Genomic DNA, 18,693 nt, shown 5'->3' on the forward strand with positions numbered 1-18,693 from the left:
AGTACTGTGTATTTCATGCCTAATGAGGAGTTTGTGGATTATTTCAATACAGGACTGAATATTGCATGTCTATTTAGGAATTTGTGAATTCTTTTGATACAGTACTGTGTTATTTCATGTCTAAATGAGGAGTTTGTGGACTCTCTTGATACAGTACTGTGTATTTCATGTCTAATGTGGCATTTGTGGATTCTTTTGATACAGTATTTTATATTTCATGTCTAATGAGAAGGAATTTTGTGGATCTATTGAAGACAATACTCAGTGCAAATGTTAGACGGCACTACAGCATGTTGCACTGCAATCTGAATTCTAAATTTCTAGTGACATAATGTGATCATACTACTGTATATCAAAACGTGAACACACTCGACTCCAAAAGTAGCTGCATCACTTACCTGCAGATCAGTGTCTGTTCTGTTTATTCAATAGGTGATTTCAACTGAACAGTGTATATGAATCCAAGAAATCAGCCCACTCCACAAACATTCCAAAATATATTGGTATACTGGTGGTTTTGGTGTATGATCTCACCTATTCATAAAACACTGCAATTACCTGCATACAGCTTTGTCCTCAGCAAGTAAGTGCACTATCAACAGTTTTTAGACACTTAATGGATTTTCACACATTTGAATTATCGTCAGTTATGGTTATGATGAGATGAGTGGCTTTCTGGCAATCTGTGCAGCAGCTTTCCAAATCAAATTCTATGTATAAACCTTGTAAATTCATATGGAATCAAACAGCCCTTGCACTCATCACCACTCTTAATTATCTGATTATATTTGCGGATATCAACTGTTCCAGCAAATTCAAGCAACCAATTAGACATGACTTTTGCTAATTCAAAATATTTTGGTAGTTTTGATCACGTGACTTTCACAAAACAGGTATATTGTTATGTGATTATTATTAGTTACACAACATGACAAATCACAAAATGGGTTAATTATTTAATTAATTGTAAATTATTAAAAACACTACCAATTAATCCATCAAAGCTTTAATTCCTAGCCCATTTTAAAAATAGAAAATCAGATTAATGCACTGCAATGGAGAAGTATCTAACTATAATGTAACATGTATTTCAAAAACTAGGTTTGTGGGGGTGGGGGTTATTAAAATGTTTTTGGCAGAAGTCTTTTATGAACTTACGCTAGCACTTCTGGGTAGTGAACACATTTTGAACGTATCAATCCAGGATAAAATGTCTCAACTTCTAGTACAATCACTGCCCATATTTTGTGTTATTATTATGTGTAAACTGCAGTAGAATAATTACAATAAACCTGTTTTGAAGATGGTATATTTTTAATTTAGAACTGACATAGTCATAGTATGATTTAACCTTGACTCTGAAAGAAGTTTCAATTGAGACAAAATTTAGAGTCGAGTATGTACTCAAAAGGTTCTATGAAAGTAGGCCTGAAGAAAACAAAGTTTCATCCATAACATAATCTAACCTCTCTGTCTACGGAGGATGAGAATGGAGTTGCGGACTGTGTCTCGTGGATATCCCATCTCCAGGAGTGTGAGAGCTGTAAGTGTCTCCAATGGGTCAGTGCTGCCAATCCCTGCAACAGAAGCCAAAAGTGTTATTAAACAGCATGGCACACAAAGTTTATAAAAAGTAATTATCACACTGCTAAATATGAATGAGACATAAAGAAGACCTTGATAACAGAACAAAGCATTTCTTTAGCCAAGTTTTTAGTTGGCTTTAAACTTAATAATGAGTCAAATATAAGCATGTGAAGCTGCAGTGGTATGCTGTATTTGTACAAATTGCATGAATGACAAAACAAAGATTCAAAATTCCATTATTTTATTAAATATGTAAAATCCACACATTTAAGAAACATTGTTAAATCATGTAAAACAAGTATTATGCCTCAGTGTAGCACACAACATTTGCAATAGGATAAAATAACACAGTAAGAGGACCAAGTGAGCTTAATATCACTCACCTGACTCATATCCACCTAACAGCTAAATAGAAGAGCAGCTGGCCAAGTCATCTTGGTCAGTACATTGCAGTCTGCTGAAATTTCTCCAATGTTAATGACTGCATGTGTTTTAAAAAGATTTACTTCAAGGTTTCTCTAGTTCTTGCATTTTTCACCTATATCTGAACACACCAGAATAATTTGTACAATACTGAAATGTACTGTATCCCAGGATTCAGTGTGTTCAACTGGTCAAATTCTGCTGTGTGTTTTTAAAGTGTTTCTACTCATAGTAATGGCAGACATCTTTGATGATGGAATGTTATCATTTATATAATTCTGGAAGACACCTGAGCTAGGATACCTTCTATCAAATTTGGTTCAAAGTTATTACAATTTTAGTAACAGCAGTCATATTTGGTAGTAGATAGTAATAATTTATATAAATTGAAAAATCATACATACCAGAAAACATTTTAACATTTGATCAGATTCTGTTAATTGGTTTCAGTGAAGAAGTCATTTAAAATCAGTTGCCATATCAGACAGCAGAACAGCATAATTTGTACAAAGGCTTTTATGCCAGGAGTTACTCTCAAGTTTGGTCAAATTATATTCAGGAGTTTTGAAGATCTAGTAGTTTGATGGGTTTTATATTTTTTATAATGGTGGCCATATATTATGGTGGATTGGTATCATTGGTATAAGCTTGAAAATCTTTAAGCAAGGATGATTTCTCTAAAATTTGAACTTTTAGCAGTGTTTGAAGTTAATAAGGGTTTCTGTATTATTAATGTGGTCATATTTGCTGGTAGACCAGCATTAGTTGTGCAAACCTGAAGGATCTTCATGCTAGGACGCTAGATCTGTGCCAAGCTTAATTGAAATGAATCTAGAGATGATGCAGTACACCACACACAGGAGGAATGGCAAGCAAGTAACATAAGCTCACTAGGGCTTATGACCAGATAAGCTAAAATTACTGTGAATGATGTGTTTTGAAACAAATCTTCACAAGACAAAATGAAAAAATGAAGAAGCAATTTTTTTCTTTTGCACTGCAATGCTTCTAATAAGAACAAAATGTCTAATACATTTTACTATTTGATGAACACTGATAGATGTAGCTAGAAAATCTTGTGCAATAAATTCCCCTAATTATCACCAATTAGTGAAAAAATTTCATGGACGCTCGGTTTTCACACAACATTATGTAATGAATACTTTATCTGGTGTAAATTTCTGTTCAGAACTAAAAGTATGTTGATAACAACACAAATATGCCAATATGACACATATACCAATGTGTTCATATGATGCTTATATCAATGTGTTCAAATGACACATACCAATGTGTTCATACAACACACATACCAATGTGCTCATATGACACATACCAATGTGTTCAAATATCACACATACCAGGATGGTGAGGCTAGTATCTGTAATGTGGCAGTGAAGCCATTTCAAACAACAGTGTTTCTATTTCATAGTAGGAAGTCACCTGAAGAAAACTGCAGCAAAACTTTAGCACTTGAAACAACCTACTCCGCAAACTGGTTGGCTCAACCTGGGGTGCCAGTGCTCAGACACTCAAGATTTCAGCAATGGCCCTCTGTTATTTAACAGCCAAGTATTGTGCTCCTGGCTGGGCTCGATCATCCAACAGTAAATTAATTGATGTCCAGCTCAACACAACAATGTGAATGATCTCTGGAACACTAGGTCCTACTCCTTAACCATGGCTGCCTGTATTCAGCAACATTCCTCCTCCACAACTGCATCACCAGGAAGCAACCACAAAAGTGTTGGCTATGGTCTATGCCAGGGAGAAACTTCCACTGTACATGGACATCACCTCACATCCAGCAGTCTGCTTGACTTTGAGATGCCCAATCTAGTTAGGTCCATTGCCGGAGGATATGACAGCTATTTCGGCATGGAGTGTCGAGTGGTCTTCAACAGATGTTGAAAACTGCTCCCTTGTAGCTGAGCCATCTGTCTGCCCTCCTGGCTTCAACCTTCCATGTCATCTTTGAACCACACTGAACCACTTTTGGACAGGACAGGGTTGTTGTGCAGTCAACCTTGTCCAATGAGGCCAGGCCACTAACTCTTCCTGTTGCTGTGGAGCTCTTCAGACCATGTCACACATTGTGGACAACTGACCACTGACAAAGTGCCCCGCTGGACTGCAGGCTCTGCACCTTGCTGATGATGATGTTGCTAAATGGCTGAGCATGCACTGCACAGGATAATAATAATGGTGGGAATTGTTAAATATGGGCGTATAATTCTGGAGAAGGATGAGGAATTATAATGATGTGAATTCTCAACTCCTGGATATGGACCATTACATTGTGTAATGTATACAAGGACATGTGGTTGTGAACCATGTTTAATTTTCTTTGTAACACATGGTTATTTGAACCATACTGAATTTACTTTGTTGCATTTGGTTGTGTGAACCATACTTATTTTTCATTGTTATCATATAGCTGTGTGAACCACTAATTTTTCATTGGTATTATATGGTTGTGTGAACCATACTTGTTTTAGTTTTGCATCATATGATCCTGTGAATCATACTCATGTCTGTTCATTTGTCTTGTATGATTCACTAAATATTCTTTCCATTGTGCACATTGTGAATGTGAGAACCATACTCATATTCTTAATACACATACATGTATCTGTAACATGTTCAGTATAGTAGTAGTGTATGATATGTAGTGGGTGGGTGGGTGAGTCAATTTGTATAAGTGTTAAAGTGAACATTTCTTTGTTCTTCTTTTATTTGTTTCATAAACTTTCATACCCTCAAAGTGTGTTGCATTATCATTCAATCCAAGCATCTATTCAGTTTCAATCTTGTTACACATTCGTATGACTAGAAATAGTTCCATATGACCTGATGCCCTACAAATATGATACATTCAAAAAGTGAAGTTGCAAGTTAATTTAGGAGCCAAACTTTCGTTCAAGATTTGTTGACAAAAGGTGTTCTTTATACTAGGCCTCATATGAAAAATTTGGCTTCAGTGCATTGAGTCCTTTGAAAGTTGTTAAACAGGAATGAAACCAGCAATGGCTGGGATGGAAAGAGAGGGTCAAGTCTTGTTTTTTATATTTTAAAAATTTAAATAATTAAGATATCGATGCAAGTAGCATCAAGTATCTTGTTCAGGAACATTGCAGCTGACTTATGCTTAAGCTAATGGCAGGATCTGAAGTTGCACCATTCTGTTTGCGGTTCTAAGATGCTATAAACACAAAGTCATCAGTAAGGCGGGTCACTTTGTGTTGAATAGTTTTAAACATATATTACCAAATATCCATCCTGAATAGCACTATATGCCCTTTCTACTGATCTGGTAGGGACATAGAAAAACAAGATACCCAAGTGGGCCTGATGTTGTTCATGTGGACTGTTAGGATATGAATGCAAATTTATAGGCTTACTGAAGCTTTGAGGTGGAAAGAAAAGGTTGGTTACTTAGCTACTTCATTTTCATTGTCTATCATATGTCGGTGTTGCTTATCATCTGTTTTAGACCATACATATAAAATCATATGAGGGAATTGGTTAATTTACAAGGGTACAGTAGGCTAACAAAAATTCTGAAATAAGTGTTGTCTTATTGTTATTGGTTGGTCTGAAGACACCTTAAGAAAACAATGATGCAGACAACCAAGGTTGGCATGGGCAGTTATCAAATCAGTAACCCATGGATTACAAAGACAATGCTCCACCATGTGAGCTACTATGGCTTACTGACTGTCACCATATTGCAATCCAAGGAAAATATACAAGAGTGAAACTGACATCTGATCCATCATACCATATTGCAATCCATGTTGCCATATTGCAACCCAAGGAAAATATACAAGAATGCAACTGACATCTGATCCATCATGCATCTCACTGGTACAGTATCACAGATGTAGAAAAAATGTACAATTGATACTGTACAGAATGCACAATTCACAATTATATATTTAAAAGTTACAGTGTATATAAGTTTTACAAACTAGGGAAACATCTTAGGAGCAGTGAATTTGCTTTCCTGATAGGTTGCAATGACACTGATAGACTTATTTCTTAGAAGATCTGGAAAATGTTAACATTTTGAAGAAAAAAAATAACAAAAGCTCTGCCAAAGTTTATTTTCTTGAATAAGAGCTCTAATGACTATGCCAGATTTATTAATGCTCTAGACTACTTGTTCAAACAGAGGTTTTTTTGATCAAATAAATATCTTTACCGCTTAATTTCATTTTATATTCTTACATATTAGTTTTATCATAACTGTTATGCTATGGTCACATCATTTTGTAGCACAAAGTCTCACAATGTGAAATTGTGATGAGAAAAGAAAAAAAATTACACTCTGCTTTTAAAATGTCTGTATTTTAATTTCTGTTGTTTGTCTGCTTTTTCTGTTTCATTTCAAAATACTGCTGAAATAAGGTGTTGACCAGCTTGCCATTTGTTTTGTCCATCCAGCACGTACATCACCATTTTCGGGTTCAAAATCAACACTGATATCTCCAATAATACTTGCCCTGCTCCAATAATCTATGTTTCCTAACTTTAAAAATAGTTGCCTTCATCCCTATGATCAGTCAGTATCTGCTGAATGAAATCATCTTCTAAATGGGGGCCCCGAGTGACCGAGTGGTCTAAAGCGCTCTCCGTTACAGATCACTGCCATCTCACCTCTGTCTGCATGGGTTCTCATCTCAGATTCGGCCAGTGTGGGTATGTGAGAAAGCTTGCCAGTAGCTTCTCGTGGGTCGGTGGTTCTTTTGGGGGTTTTCCCAGGTTCTTCCTCCACCATTAATACTGGCCACCATGTATAGCCTATTGTGTACTAAAAATTGGTGTTAAACCCCACAACAACAACAACAACAACAACAACACCTTCTAAATATGAACCATTCTGGGAATCAGCCATTTTGGGTCTTCTAGATAGCCCATATCCATATTATAAATACACATTTTGTACAACACCACTGATGCAAGGTTCAAACTATGACAGAATGCTTGTTTTGGGGTCCAATGTGCCAATCAAATTTAGTTTAACAGCCACTCATGTCAGCCCGAAGAAACCAGATATGCAATCAGTTATGAAAAAATACAAATTACAACAAGCTCTTCAACATTTCTACTGGCTTGATTTATTGTTGCATTAAAGCACTTTAAGAATGAACAGCTGAATAAAATTGCACAGAGTACATTTTCATATGTGACTTTCAACAATTTGTAGGAGCTCGTGTGCTTCACTACTTTCCAAGTGTGTAAATTCATAAAAATTTTGATGAATCACATAATGTGCACCTTGTGAGCATTTCTGTTTCATATTAAACAAAAGTCGATCAAAGGAACTGAAACTCTGCTGGCTGAAAAGATCATTTCTTCCTTTTAACTGCTGGGTGTTGAAGCTGATGTTCTTCACCAATAACAACATTTTTAAGTTAGCCACTGGTGGATGTCAGATTGGCACCATTTTCATTTATAGGACCAACAAGACATCCTTTAGGTCCAATAAGACATCATAAAAAGTCTTCAGGCATTGACATGATTTTTAAATTGGCTGCCATGGTGGCTATATTGGATATCAAATTGGCACCATTTCCACTTAGGACCAACCAGACATCATAAAAGGTCTTTTGGTGAAAATACAATACTGATAAGACCAAGCGTTCACTCAGGAATACTGATAACAAAAATTTTAAGATGACCTTGGTTGTGGCCATATTGGGTGTCTGGACCAAGTAAAAAAAAAGCATTTCAAGATGTCTACTCTGGTAGCCATACTGCATGTTCCAGTGGCACTGATTTCATTTTGGACCAAACTAGGCATAATAAGATTCCTTCTGGTGAAAACCCTATGGCCAATATTACTGTTTTTTAAGAGGAAGAGTAGCAATAACAAGTTTGAAGATGACCACTTTGATGTGCAATTCAGACTGAAATGCTTGAAAATTCTTGTATTTTCTGAATTAGTTTCTAGTTTCTAATTTTAAGAAAAATTATCGACAACAGTAAAAGAAAATTATATAAAGTTTAATTTCTTTCCACACACCCTCTGCAAATAATTATGATCACCAATATAAAGTACAATATTCACACTATCCAAAAGTTACATTAATTTTTTAAATCTATTTGAAAACTTTCACCCATATGTTATTTGAATAGGTTTGGATGTAGTTTTCTATTGCTTTATTAGTGATATAATCTTCTCTTTAAACATCTGAAAAAGATATTAATAGGTAAATCTCAAAATAAATAAGTAACTGCTTCTACAGTATCATGATAAAACCTGTAAAATAACACTAAACATAAGAAGCCTTTTAATGAATATCCCAATTTTATATAACCATTCATTCTGGATAAGTCATCTCATAACAAGATTGTCAATATTGGATGTTCTAGTGCCATCATTCTCATTCTGAAACAGTTAGACCATGGGGTGAATATGTGTGTACATTTTCATCGCAATAATACAAGTAGTTTAGGAGGATTAGTAATAACTGGTCTGATGGATGATGGACAGGCCATGAATGATGGATAACAGACCATGGGTGAATGACAGATCATGGATGTTGGAGATCAGACCACAGATGATGGACAAACCATGCATGATGGACAACAGACCATAGATGATGAATAAACCATGGATAATGGACAACGGACCATGAATGATGAACAACAGACCATAGATGATAAATAGACCATGGATGATGAACAGACCATGAATGATGGAAAACAACCATGGATGACGAACAGACCATAGATGATGAATAGACCATGGACGATGGTTAGACCATGGATGATGGACAACAGACCGTGAATGATGGACAAGAGACCAAAGACGATGGTTAGACCATGGATGATGGACAAACCATAGATGATGAACAACAGACCATCCAGTAAGCTCCCTTGGACTATGACTAGTAGATAACAAGTGCCAAATAAAACTTGAACCAAGTACTTTAATAAACTGAGTCCCCAGTGTACTTGCCAACCATATGGCACCAAATGAGGGCAGAACCCAGAGTTCAGAGTTGGTTTTGTTGTAGTGTTTAACACCATTTTCAGCACAATATAGGCTTTACATGGTGGCCAGTATAACTGGTGGAGGAAGAACCCTGGAAAACCATGGGAAGAACCACCGACCCACGAGAAGCTACTAGCAAGCTTTCTCACATACCCACATTGGCCGAGCCTGAGACTCGAACCCTCACAGACAGTGGTAAGATGGCAATGATCCAGAACAGTGAGCACCCTATACCACTTGGCCACTCAGGGACCCCAGAGTTAGAGTAATATTAAGAGAAGATGAGTATGTGATGATACTATACTACAATCGTGAAGTGCATTAGGAATGGGTTGATGGAAATATATCTTATGGAAAAAAATTGAACCAAATGTTGAACTAAAATGTGTCCCCAATGTAAATTTTGGCCCCATGGCCCTGCTAAGACAAAACCCAGGTGGAGGAATGATACTAAGAAAAGGGGGAGTAAATGATACTGTTATGATCCAAACATGAAGTGAATTCATGAAAGGTGTAAATGTTAGTGGTGAAACAATATTTTAACTAAATCTTAAGAAAAATGCACCCCCCATTATAATACATGATTTCTTCCACCCCCCACCCCCCACCCCGAGTGGGAGGTATAGTACTGAACAGAAGGGGAGTAAGTGATGACATTATATTCAAATCTGAAGTAAATCAAAAATATTTGGTTACAGAATACTGGAGATAAAAAACATTAATGAAAACCTGTTCCAATATAACTCTTGAAAACATAGCCCAACTAGGGTCAACAGATAGAAAGGGAGTATGTGATACTCAGTATTGATAGAAAGGGAGTATGTGATGCTAGGGTCAACAGCAGTATTGATAGAAAGGGAGTATGTGATGCTAGGGTCAACAGCAGTATTGATAGAAAGGGAGTATGTGATGCTAGGGTCAACAGCAGTATTGATAGAAAGGGAGTATGTGATGCTAGGGTCAACAGTAGTATTGATAGAAAGGGAGTATGTGATGCTAGGGTCAACAGCAGTATTGATAGAAAGGGAGTATGTGATGCTACTACAGTAGAAATATGAAGTGGATCTAGTAAAGACTTGCCGAGACAGAAACACTGGAAAAAATTGCATATACACACACAAATATGCACATCAATAATTGGACAAACCAAGTGCTAGATGTCTCCATTACTGGGGTATACAATTATCATGCATACCATACTGTGCTTTCCTTCTGCTCTCTGCACGCTGGGTTGATAGCTAGAAGAAAAGAAAGAAAACCAAATTAAATAAAAAGCCAACTCCATTTATCACAGTTTATCTCTAAGTTTACAGGAACAAAACACAGAAATGCCAACCTATTACCTAACTGAATCTGAATATGCAAATTTTCATGCAACAATTAATTTTATACATGAATTAAGCCTTACTGATTCAAAAGTCTTTATTTGGTTTAAACGTGCTTCTTATAATTATCTTTTGATTAATGGGAATGGGTAACTTCACCTGCAAATACTGCTATAGACGTAGAGCTTTCCATACATGTAATCCTACCAGCAGTAGAACAAATATACCATTTTAAAAGATGTCTGCCACACATACAATTTTATAGTAGAAATCTACCACTTTTGAATTTGGTTGACAAAATGAGGGATCTGGATTAAAAAAAACTATTTTTATGCATTCTATTCACACATTACAGAAACTATAGTCAGAACCAGTAGTTTGGTGACTGGAACTGTTCAACCAGTGCAATGATGCATGTTGAGTAATCTGATTATGACTCATTACACAATGGCTAACATATGTACATAAGAATCTGTAAATTTATTACTTTATTGTTGTTATTCGGAGAAGAATGTACGATATTTATGCTGGCAAGAAACTTGTAGGTTCTTTCTACCTACTCTAGAATATACAATCATTTCTTCTTATTTATTAACAAAGACTACCATTGTGGAAAATCAGACAAATACCTTTTCTTTGAATTGTGAACCCTTTGCAAAAATGCAAAACTCCAGAGTGGAACCCTAATTAAATAATAATAATTTAAGTACTAAATAGTACTAGTACTAACATACTGCAGGAATGAAATTAATCTGCATGTAAATGTTCATGACTGTGCTGATGTAATAAGCAAGTAAAAAGGGGATAATTTAGACTCTTGCAAGTGATTTATGCTGATGTAATAAGCAAGCAAAAAGGGGATAATTTAGACTCTTGTAAGTGATTTATATTGATGTAATAAGCAAGTAAAAAGGGGATAATTTAGACTATTGTAAGTGATTTATGTTGACGTAATAAGCAAGCAAAAAGGGGATAATTTAGACTCTTGTAAGTGATTTATGTTGATGTAATAAGCAAGTAAAAAGGGGATAATTTAGACTCTTGTAAGTGATTTATATTGATGTAATAAGCAAGTAAAAAGGGGATAATTTAGACTATTGTAAGTGATTTATGTTGACGTAATAAGCAAGCAAAAAGGGGATAATTTAGACTCTTGTAAGTGATTTATGTTGATGTAATAAGCAAGTAAAAAGGGGATAATTTAGACTCTTGCAAGTGATTTATGCTGATGTAATAAGCAAGTAAAAAGGGGATAATTTAGACTCTTGTAAGTGATTTATGTTGACCGGTGCAATTAAAATATGACCCATTGTGGACTTCCACCTCTGTTATACATTTAATTCTGTAACAGCCTAATATTGTTATTCTAATTGTTCAACCTAAGAGAAATGAACATGCTTTCATACCAGTTCAGCCTGTTTTTTTAGTACAGCATTGATAAATCTCTGGCCTTTGCCTTTTTCAACATGAGGACATGTTGGATACCATCTACAGTGTTCAATCCAGGGATTATCACCTGGCTCCCAATTTCGAAGGCCACCACCACACTGGTAACATCTAGTGTAGTCTTGATTACCTGTACAATAACATTTTACATGTAAAGCAAATTCAGCTGGGAAGCTGTACATATTGTGTATATATTGAAAATGACAAAATATTGGCAAGCATAAAATTTTAGTAAATCTAGCAAGTGAATTAACTTTTATTACAATTTTATTCACAATAATTTTGATGAAAGAAAAAGATTATAATGTCTGTGCTATAAACAATGACAATTATATAGACCAGTGGTTCTTAACCAATGGCTTGCGACCCAAAACTGGGTCACAAGGCTATTTTGAGTGGGTTGCTGAGATCAACCCTTATAATTTGAAATTTCCTACCCAAATGGTTCTTTTAGTGTCTGATGGGTGGAAGGTGATGGGTTGCAAGGTTAACACCACAAACCTAATCTGTGTCACCACCCAAAATAGGTAAGAGCTGCTGATTTAGACAGACAGTTTGGGAATGATAGTTATTATTAATAGCCATCTTGTCATTTTGAAGAAACACTGATATTTTGTCCACTAATATTATTTGACCCTCCCCTATTGTCAGGAGTGATTCGTTTTATTTAAAGTTTGATAATTGCCTTAGTTTCAGGGTTAGAAAAATTCATCGCTCAGTAGCCTGCAATAAAGCTGACCAACCAAGTGACTCAAAGTCATGAGCAACCAAGTGACTCAAAGTTAAAGCCCAGATCATGATATGGACAACACTTTTTAAATTAAGGTTTTCTTATATTCACTATCAATAGTGGCTATATTTAGCAATAGTACAGCATTATTTTCACGAACTTGAAAAGACCAAATTCCAGGATGTAAATTATTCAGTCTGGTCCAGTTCATCAAGCCCTTTTGTGAAAATGTGTGTGTGTGGGGGGGGTAAGCCAGTTTTAAGTGTAAGGTTCTAAAGTGAATTTTCACTTAATAGTTCATAAGGGTTTTTTGACAAATTATACAAAGCAAGTTAGTCCATCTCAGCATCAGTGAGAGAGATACTGGTCTCTGCAACTCAAAATACTTGATGAGATCAGAAATATGAGGGTCTGATCCAATGGATGGAACCTTAGAGAACTTAAGAAAGTTCACATCCTTTGTCCATTTTGTTTGTAACATTTTGCTTTAGACTATGAGAAAGAAGATGCTTAGAATTATTTTTAGTCATTTTGTAAGTTATTGGGGTTGCTGTTCAAGTGCAATTGTATTCAACTGAAAAAAGAAAGAAAAAAGGCCAAATTTAGAGCAATAAAATGATATTATCAAGTTTTATAAGAATTACTGACAAGGTATGGCATGCCTACATCATTATTAATCAACTGTTAACATACCTGCATATAATTATCATTTAACAATCTAGTAGACTTAGCATCAACAGTAATGTTTAGTTTTTAAGAGTTTGTTGCTTTGCAGCTTGTAGACTGGAAAAATAAATAATAATTCATCATGTACACACAGAAGATGTAATAATTATTACTATTTGATCTCTTAGTGAAGTGGAGTGAATGAAGAAATAAAGGAAGAAAATGGATTCACAGAAGAGAAAAAGTGCAGACAGTGAAGGTTCAGCTTCTTCGAAAAGAAGAGTCAGATATACATTTATCATTTTGCAGGATCAAACTGTGAATCATTCACATTTTTATCCTAAACAAAAGATCCAGAAAACAAAGTGAGGAAATTTCAAGGGATATGTACACGAAGGATGACTCAGCCTATGGGTTCTGGGTAAATTTAGTATGGAGGATAATTGTCAACATGTACTTGAAGATTGCACAGAGAGCACAGATATCACTGCGACTGTTGCCAGAAATTTACAATGAATACGTCAAAATTGAAAAATCATTATCTGTCTTGTTAGAATATACCACATTTGCACCTGAAACTCCATGCTGATCTTTTGATGAATCTGATAAGATTCTTTTTCAAACCTGACTGCATTATTTGCAACAAAGAAAGATGAAATCAAATAAAACAGAATGGATTATGGACAACAGATGTTGACTGCACAGATCATCATCATTTCTACTAACTTGTAAGGCCTTGTGCAATATGGTGCTTTTTCACAATTTTGGGTTACACTAATTGTGTATTTTTTGTCAAGTATAAGTTGAAGATAACAAATGTTGACGGACAATGCATGATGGATGCAGGAACATACCACATTCTCATTTGTCTTAAGGGCCAGGGGAACTAAAAATGAAACATAGTCACAAGTGCAAGATGTAATACTACATATGTGACCTATTTTTTGAAAGCATGACTTTCTGAAGATAATAGCCCTACCAAGCTTTATAATCATAAAAGCAACATTGTCAGGCAAATACAATTAATACAGGACCAAATGTGATCACATGAGTGTAATAAGTGTGTCACAGTGACCTACATATACTTTTGTTAGAAATGACAGCAGAAAGGCTTCAGAAAGCTGATACCAATATATCTTCCAAGCTTTGTGGGCAAAATCTTTGACAGAAAGGCAAATTTAAATAACCTGTGAAAAAGAATCCTGCTTCTGCCATTTGCTGTGGAGTCTGATCCAGATATGGAGGCCACCCATGATTAAAAGTTGCAATCCGACTGGGAAGTGAGACATGTTCTGGAAACTTAGGCCTGTTACATGCTTCCGATTGTGCTGATTCCTCCACTGGATGGGACTGCACTCTTGGAGTTGTCTCCCCTGATCCTGACTTCTGTTGTTGCTGCAATATCAACAGTGAGAACCAAGTAGGAATGACTATTGGATATGTAGTGTGACCTCTCATAATGGCCATCCATTTAAAAAACCTTGCATGTCCAACCAGGTTTTCATTTTCCCATCTTTTCAATGTACCTGCATAAAGTTATCACCAGTGATAGTCTTAATAGACTAGTCAAATTTGTTAATACTTAGAAATAAATGAAAAATATTTTCCCATACATGTCATCAATAAGGATGCACATTATGAAGATTCTGAAATCATATACAGTGAGATAAGTAATATTATGTCATCCAGCTTTGTGAGCTAGCTAGATATATATGGGGTAGACAAAACCATTGCCTGCCTGGAGCCAGAGTCAGCCAAAGTTAAGTTTTTGGCAACCATTAGCATATCAGTCACAGCCCAGCTGGGCAACTAGATTTTGATGGCTACTGCTTATAATGAATCTAATTACTTTTATGAAAAAATCAAATTGTATGGCAACCTATGAGTCTGTCAGCTGTTATTTATGTCAGGTGTTAATATTTACTAAATATTTGTTACACCTACCCGGAGGAGTCAACCATGTCAACTATGTGCAAAAAATCATCATTATTTCCTATTGTCATCTAGTGAAGAAAATGCCAACTAATACCAGATGTTTAATCTCACTGTAACAGGCATAATTATAATCTGGTGCTCAGTAGCAACAAAACGACAGCTACCCAAAGAGGAAACACAAAAAACAAATCTTTACACAGCTAAATGTATTCTCTTGAGCCACCGTTCTTACATATCCACATGCTGAAATTGTAATTGTTCCTCCACGTCATGCAAAGCACCTTTATCTCAAGTGATTACAAATGAAGGAATTATAAAGGTATATATACATACATTACCAGATGAGACCACCCCAGTGGCCTAAGTGGTTAGAGCATCTGCCTCAAATAGGTGAGGTTGTGTATTCAACACCAGTTGAGTCATACCAAAGACTTAAAAAATTGTACTAACAGGTGCCTTGTTTGGTGCACAGCATTAAGAGTTAGTGTTATAGAACTGGTCAGTCTCACGTCACTGCTTTGGATATGATGCTAAATGTGCTACACACCAATATAAACTGCCACACTGCAGACATCATAACAATATGACTCAAATTGTTAAAGCTGATAAAAATCAAAATCATACACACACAAATTTTACCAGATAATGATTGGTAAGGAAAATAGGTAGGAGGTAGAAAATGGCCCTAGCATTGGTATCTATAGCATTTTCAATTCTTGTATGATATACTGGTTAAGACAACACAGACTAATAAAAAGAAAGATGGAAAATTTGTTTAGCAACCTGGATTATGAAGCTGCTGAGTGACCTGGGAAGGTAGTCTGTTAACTTGCTGATATAGGCCCTACCAGGTCAAACTGAGCCCTTTGAGATGAAAGATCTCTCAGGGAGAAGATGGAGAAGGTTGAATTAGATCTCCATCCTTCAACTTCATTAATGTCAGCCAGCAAATAGTTTTACTTAAATGCTAGGCTGGCTTAGACAGCTAGCAGCTGCTCTGACTTCATGTGCTAATATGTGCAAGAAATTGATATGGTCTAATGGTTAATTCCTTGTAGGCTGAGTTGATCACCCATCCTTTCCACAGAACCTATGCAGAAATATTGTTCTTCTCTTTTTGAGTGACAAGAGCAAGGAAGACCTCCATCTTCTGACTAGCTCAGTACATTGCAGGCAAAACTTCAATGAACTGATGGGTCCTGAAGAAGGTCTTGCACTGAATGTTATACTGAAGACAAAGGTTTCAAAATGAAAGACTGCTTTCCCACTGATGGAAGCCTGTACTTATCAAAATCAGGAACCATTATCAAAGAAACAAAACCAACATGGAGGTAGTACAAGAAGTTCAGTCAGACAGGAATTTCACTGATTCCACTACTAAATATAGTGATCAAAAGAAGATCTTGTGTAAAAGGTGAGTCAGAATTCTGTTGGGTAGTTATTCAAGGGTAACTGTTTAGTCATATGCAGGTTCCATTTCTAACTGAGGGCCAAGACCTTTGGTTGAGACATGATGAAACTGGCTAGAAGGTCAGTGAGGTCTTCATGGCAGGCTGCTATCCTCCATTCTGTGATTACAGAATATTTTGGGAATTATGGAACAGTGGGATTGACCAAGATTGGAGCTAAATTCTCTTGAGAATGTCAAAGAATAAGTTGGCAATTTGCAGTATAGAGGAGTTATGCTGCTCTGCTTGCATTATGTGGAAAGGACTCTCTATTTTCCCTTTTTGACTTTCCAGGTAGTGGCTTGTAGTGTGATAAGGGGCATTTTAGGTTTGGGGTATTTATATAGGTCACAACCTACTATCCCCCATGACTTTGGTTTCATCATCATCATCATCAGTCCCATAGTCTGGAAGACCATTGGGGCACTGCACAAGACCGAACAACCCGCTTCCTCCATAACTCTCGATTTTCCGTCTTTCTCAGTGAGTCACTCAATGTCAAGCCTGTGCACTCTCGAATGTTATCTTCCTGCCTTTTTCTTTGCCTGCTTCTCTTTCTTCTTCCTTGTACAGTGCCTTACAGGAATGTCTTGGCGAGTCCTGATGATTGTGAGACATGCCCATACCACTGCAGTTTACGTTTTTTCACTGTGATCAGGAGATCATCGTGAGGCCCAATGGCTTGTCTTATCCTTTGCTGTATTTCTTCATTGGTGACATGGTCTTTGTATGTGACGCCAAGGATCTTTCAGAAACATCTCATCTCTGTGACCTGTATCCTTTTCTCTAAGTCAGCTGTTATGGTTCATGATTCCCAGGCTTCAAGACATATGGAGATCACCTTTTAACTGAGTACAATGTTCTTGTCCTTCCAGATGGGCTTCAGTTTTGTCAGTGCTGCTGTTGTCTGTGCAATCCTGGAGAGTACTTCAGGCTTCAATCCTTCATCTATTGCAGTTGTCCCCAAATAATTGAAGCTGTGGACTGTTTCTAACTTCATACCTTGGACCCTGATGTTAGTGCTGATGCCCTTGGTGTTGTTGGTCATCATTTTGGTCTTCTCTGCACTAATATCCATGATGTAGGCTGCAGAGGTTTTGTCTACTAAGCCAGCTAAGTCTTGCTCATTTCCTGCTAGTCCATCAATGTCGTCGGCAAAACATAAGTTGGTGACTGTTCTGTCTCCGATGTTGACCGTCCCTTCATTCTTTTTAAGTGTGTCAGCCATGATTCTCTCCAGAAAGATGTTGAATAGTGTTGGAGAGAGCAGACAGCCTTGTCTGACTCTGACTGTCATTCTGAACCAGTCCCCTTTGCTGCCGTTGAAGTATACTGCACTGATGGCCTTGTCACAGAGGTGCTCTATTACTGTGATGAGGTTGGCATTGATGCTGTACAGTCTCCTGGTTGCCCACAAGGCTGCATGCCCTACCCTGTCAAATGCCTTCTTGAAATCCACAAAGACAGGGAACAGATCTTGCTGGTATTGGAGGTACTTCCCACATAATATCCTGAGGTTAAAGATCTGCTCTGTTGTGCTGTGCCCTGCTCTGAACCCTGCCTGCTCCACAGCAATGATCTTTTCAGCCTGTGGCTTTTGTCTGTTCAGCAGTATCCTTAACATGACTTTGTTTGGATGGCTTTTAAGACTGATTGTACGGTGGTTTTGACACCGTTGCAAGTTGCCTTTCTTGGGGAGGGTGATGATCAGTGATTGGGTCCATGGCAATGGCCATACTCCTGTTTGCCAGATCTTGTTGCAGATGTTTGTGAGGGTGCTAATCATTGCTTCTCCCCCAGCTTGGATCAGTTCTGCTGGGATGTTGTCCACTCCTGCTGACTTACACTTTTTCTGTGATCTCACTGCAGCTTCTACTTCTTCACGTAGGATAGGGTGGTTGTCGTTGTTAGTTGCTGAAGGGACATTCAGTACCTCTGGATTTATAATAGGGCCTAACCGAGTAGATAATTTTCACCGCGTACCAAATCCAAGTATTTGGATGTACTATTTGCCAGATCCAGGCACGAACCAAGTAGTAGGTGTGACTCCGGAGAGTACCGTTTGTTTCATTATCGTATGCGAAGCTTAAACTTTTCGTGTACCGTATATATCGCCTCTTTAAATCTTCT

At 36.9% G+C, this 18,693-nt stretch overlaps 1 protein-coding gene across 1 annotated transcript in view; it reads right to left on the reverse strand.

Annotated features, from left to right (window-relative positions):
* Positions 1 to 14,816, reverse strand: part of LOC149805802 (baculoviral IAP repeat-containing protein 3-like) — a 39,746-nt gene extending 24,930 nt beyond the window's left edge. Inside the window, exons 1-4 of the mRNA XM_089950504.1 lie at positions 14,368 to 14,816; positions 11,745 to 11,914; positions 10,209 to 10,251; positions 1,467 to 1,577 (exon numbers count right to left, since the gene is read on the reverse strand). Of these exons, the coding sequence (XP_089806630.1) occupies positions 1,467 to 1,577; positions 10,209 to 10,251; positions 11,745 to 11,914; positions 14,368 to 14,647 (604 nt within the window). The 5' untranslated portion in view covers positions 14,648 to 14,816. The remainder of the gene's footprint in view (positions 1 to 1,466; positions 1,578 to 10,208; positions 10,252 to 11,744; positions 11,915 to 14,367) is intronic.
* Between the last annotated feature and the right edge of the window lie 3,877 nt (positions 14,817 to 18,693).

Source organism: Sinohyriopsis cumingii, chromosome 2 (genome assembly GCF_028554795.1).
Source record: "Sinohyriopsis cumingii isolate HCF-2022 chromosome 2, ASM2855479v2, whole genome shotgun sequence".
Lineage (NCBI taxonomy): Eukaryota > Metazoa > Mollusca > Bivalvia > Unionida > Unionidae > Sinohyriopsis > Sinohyriopsis cumingii.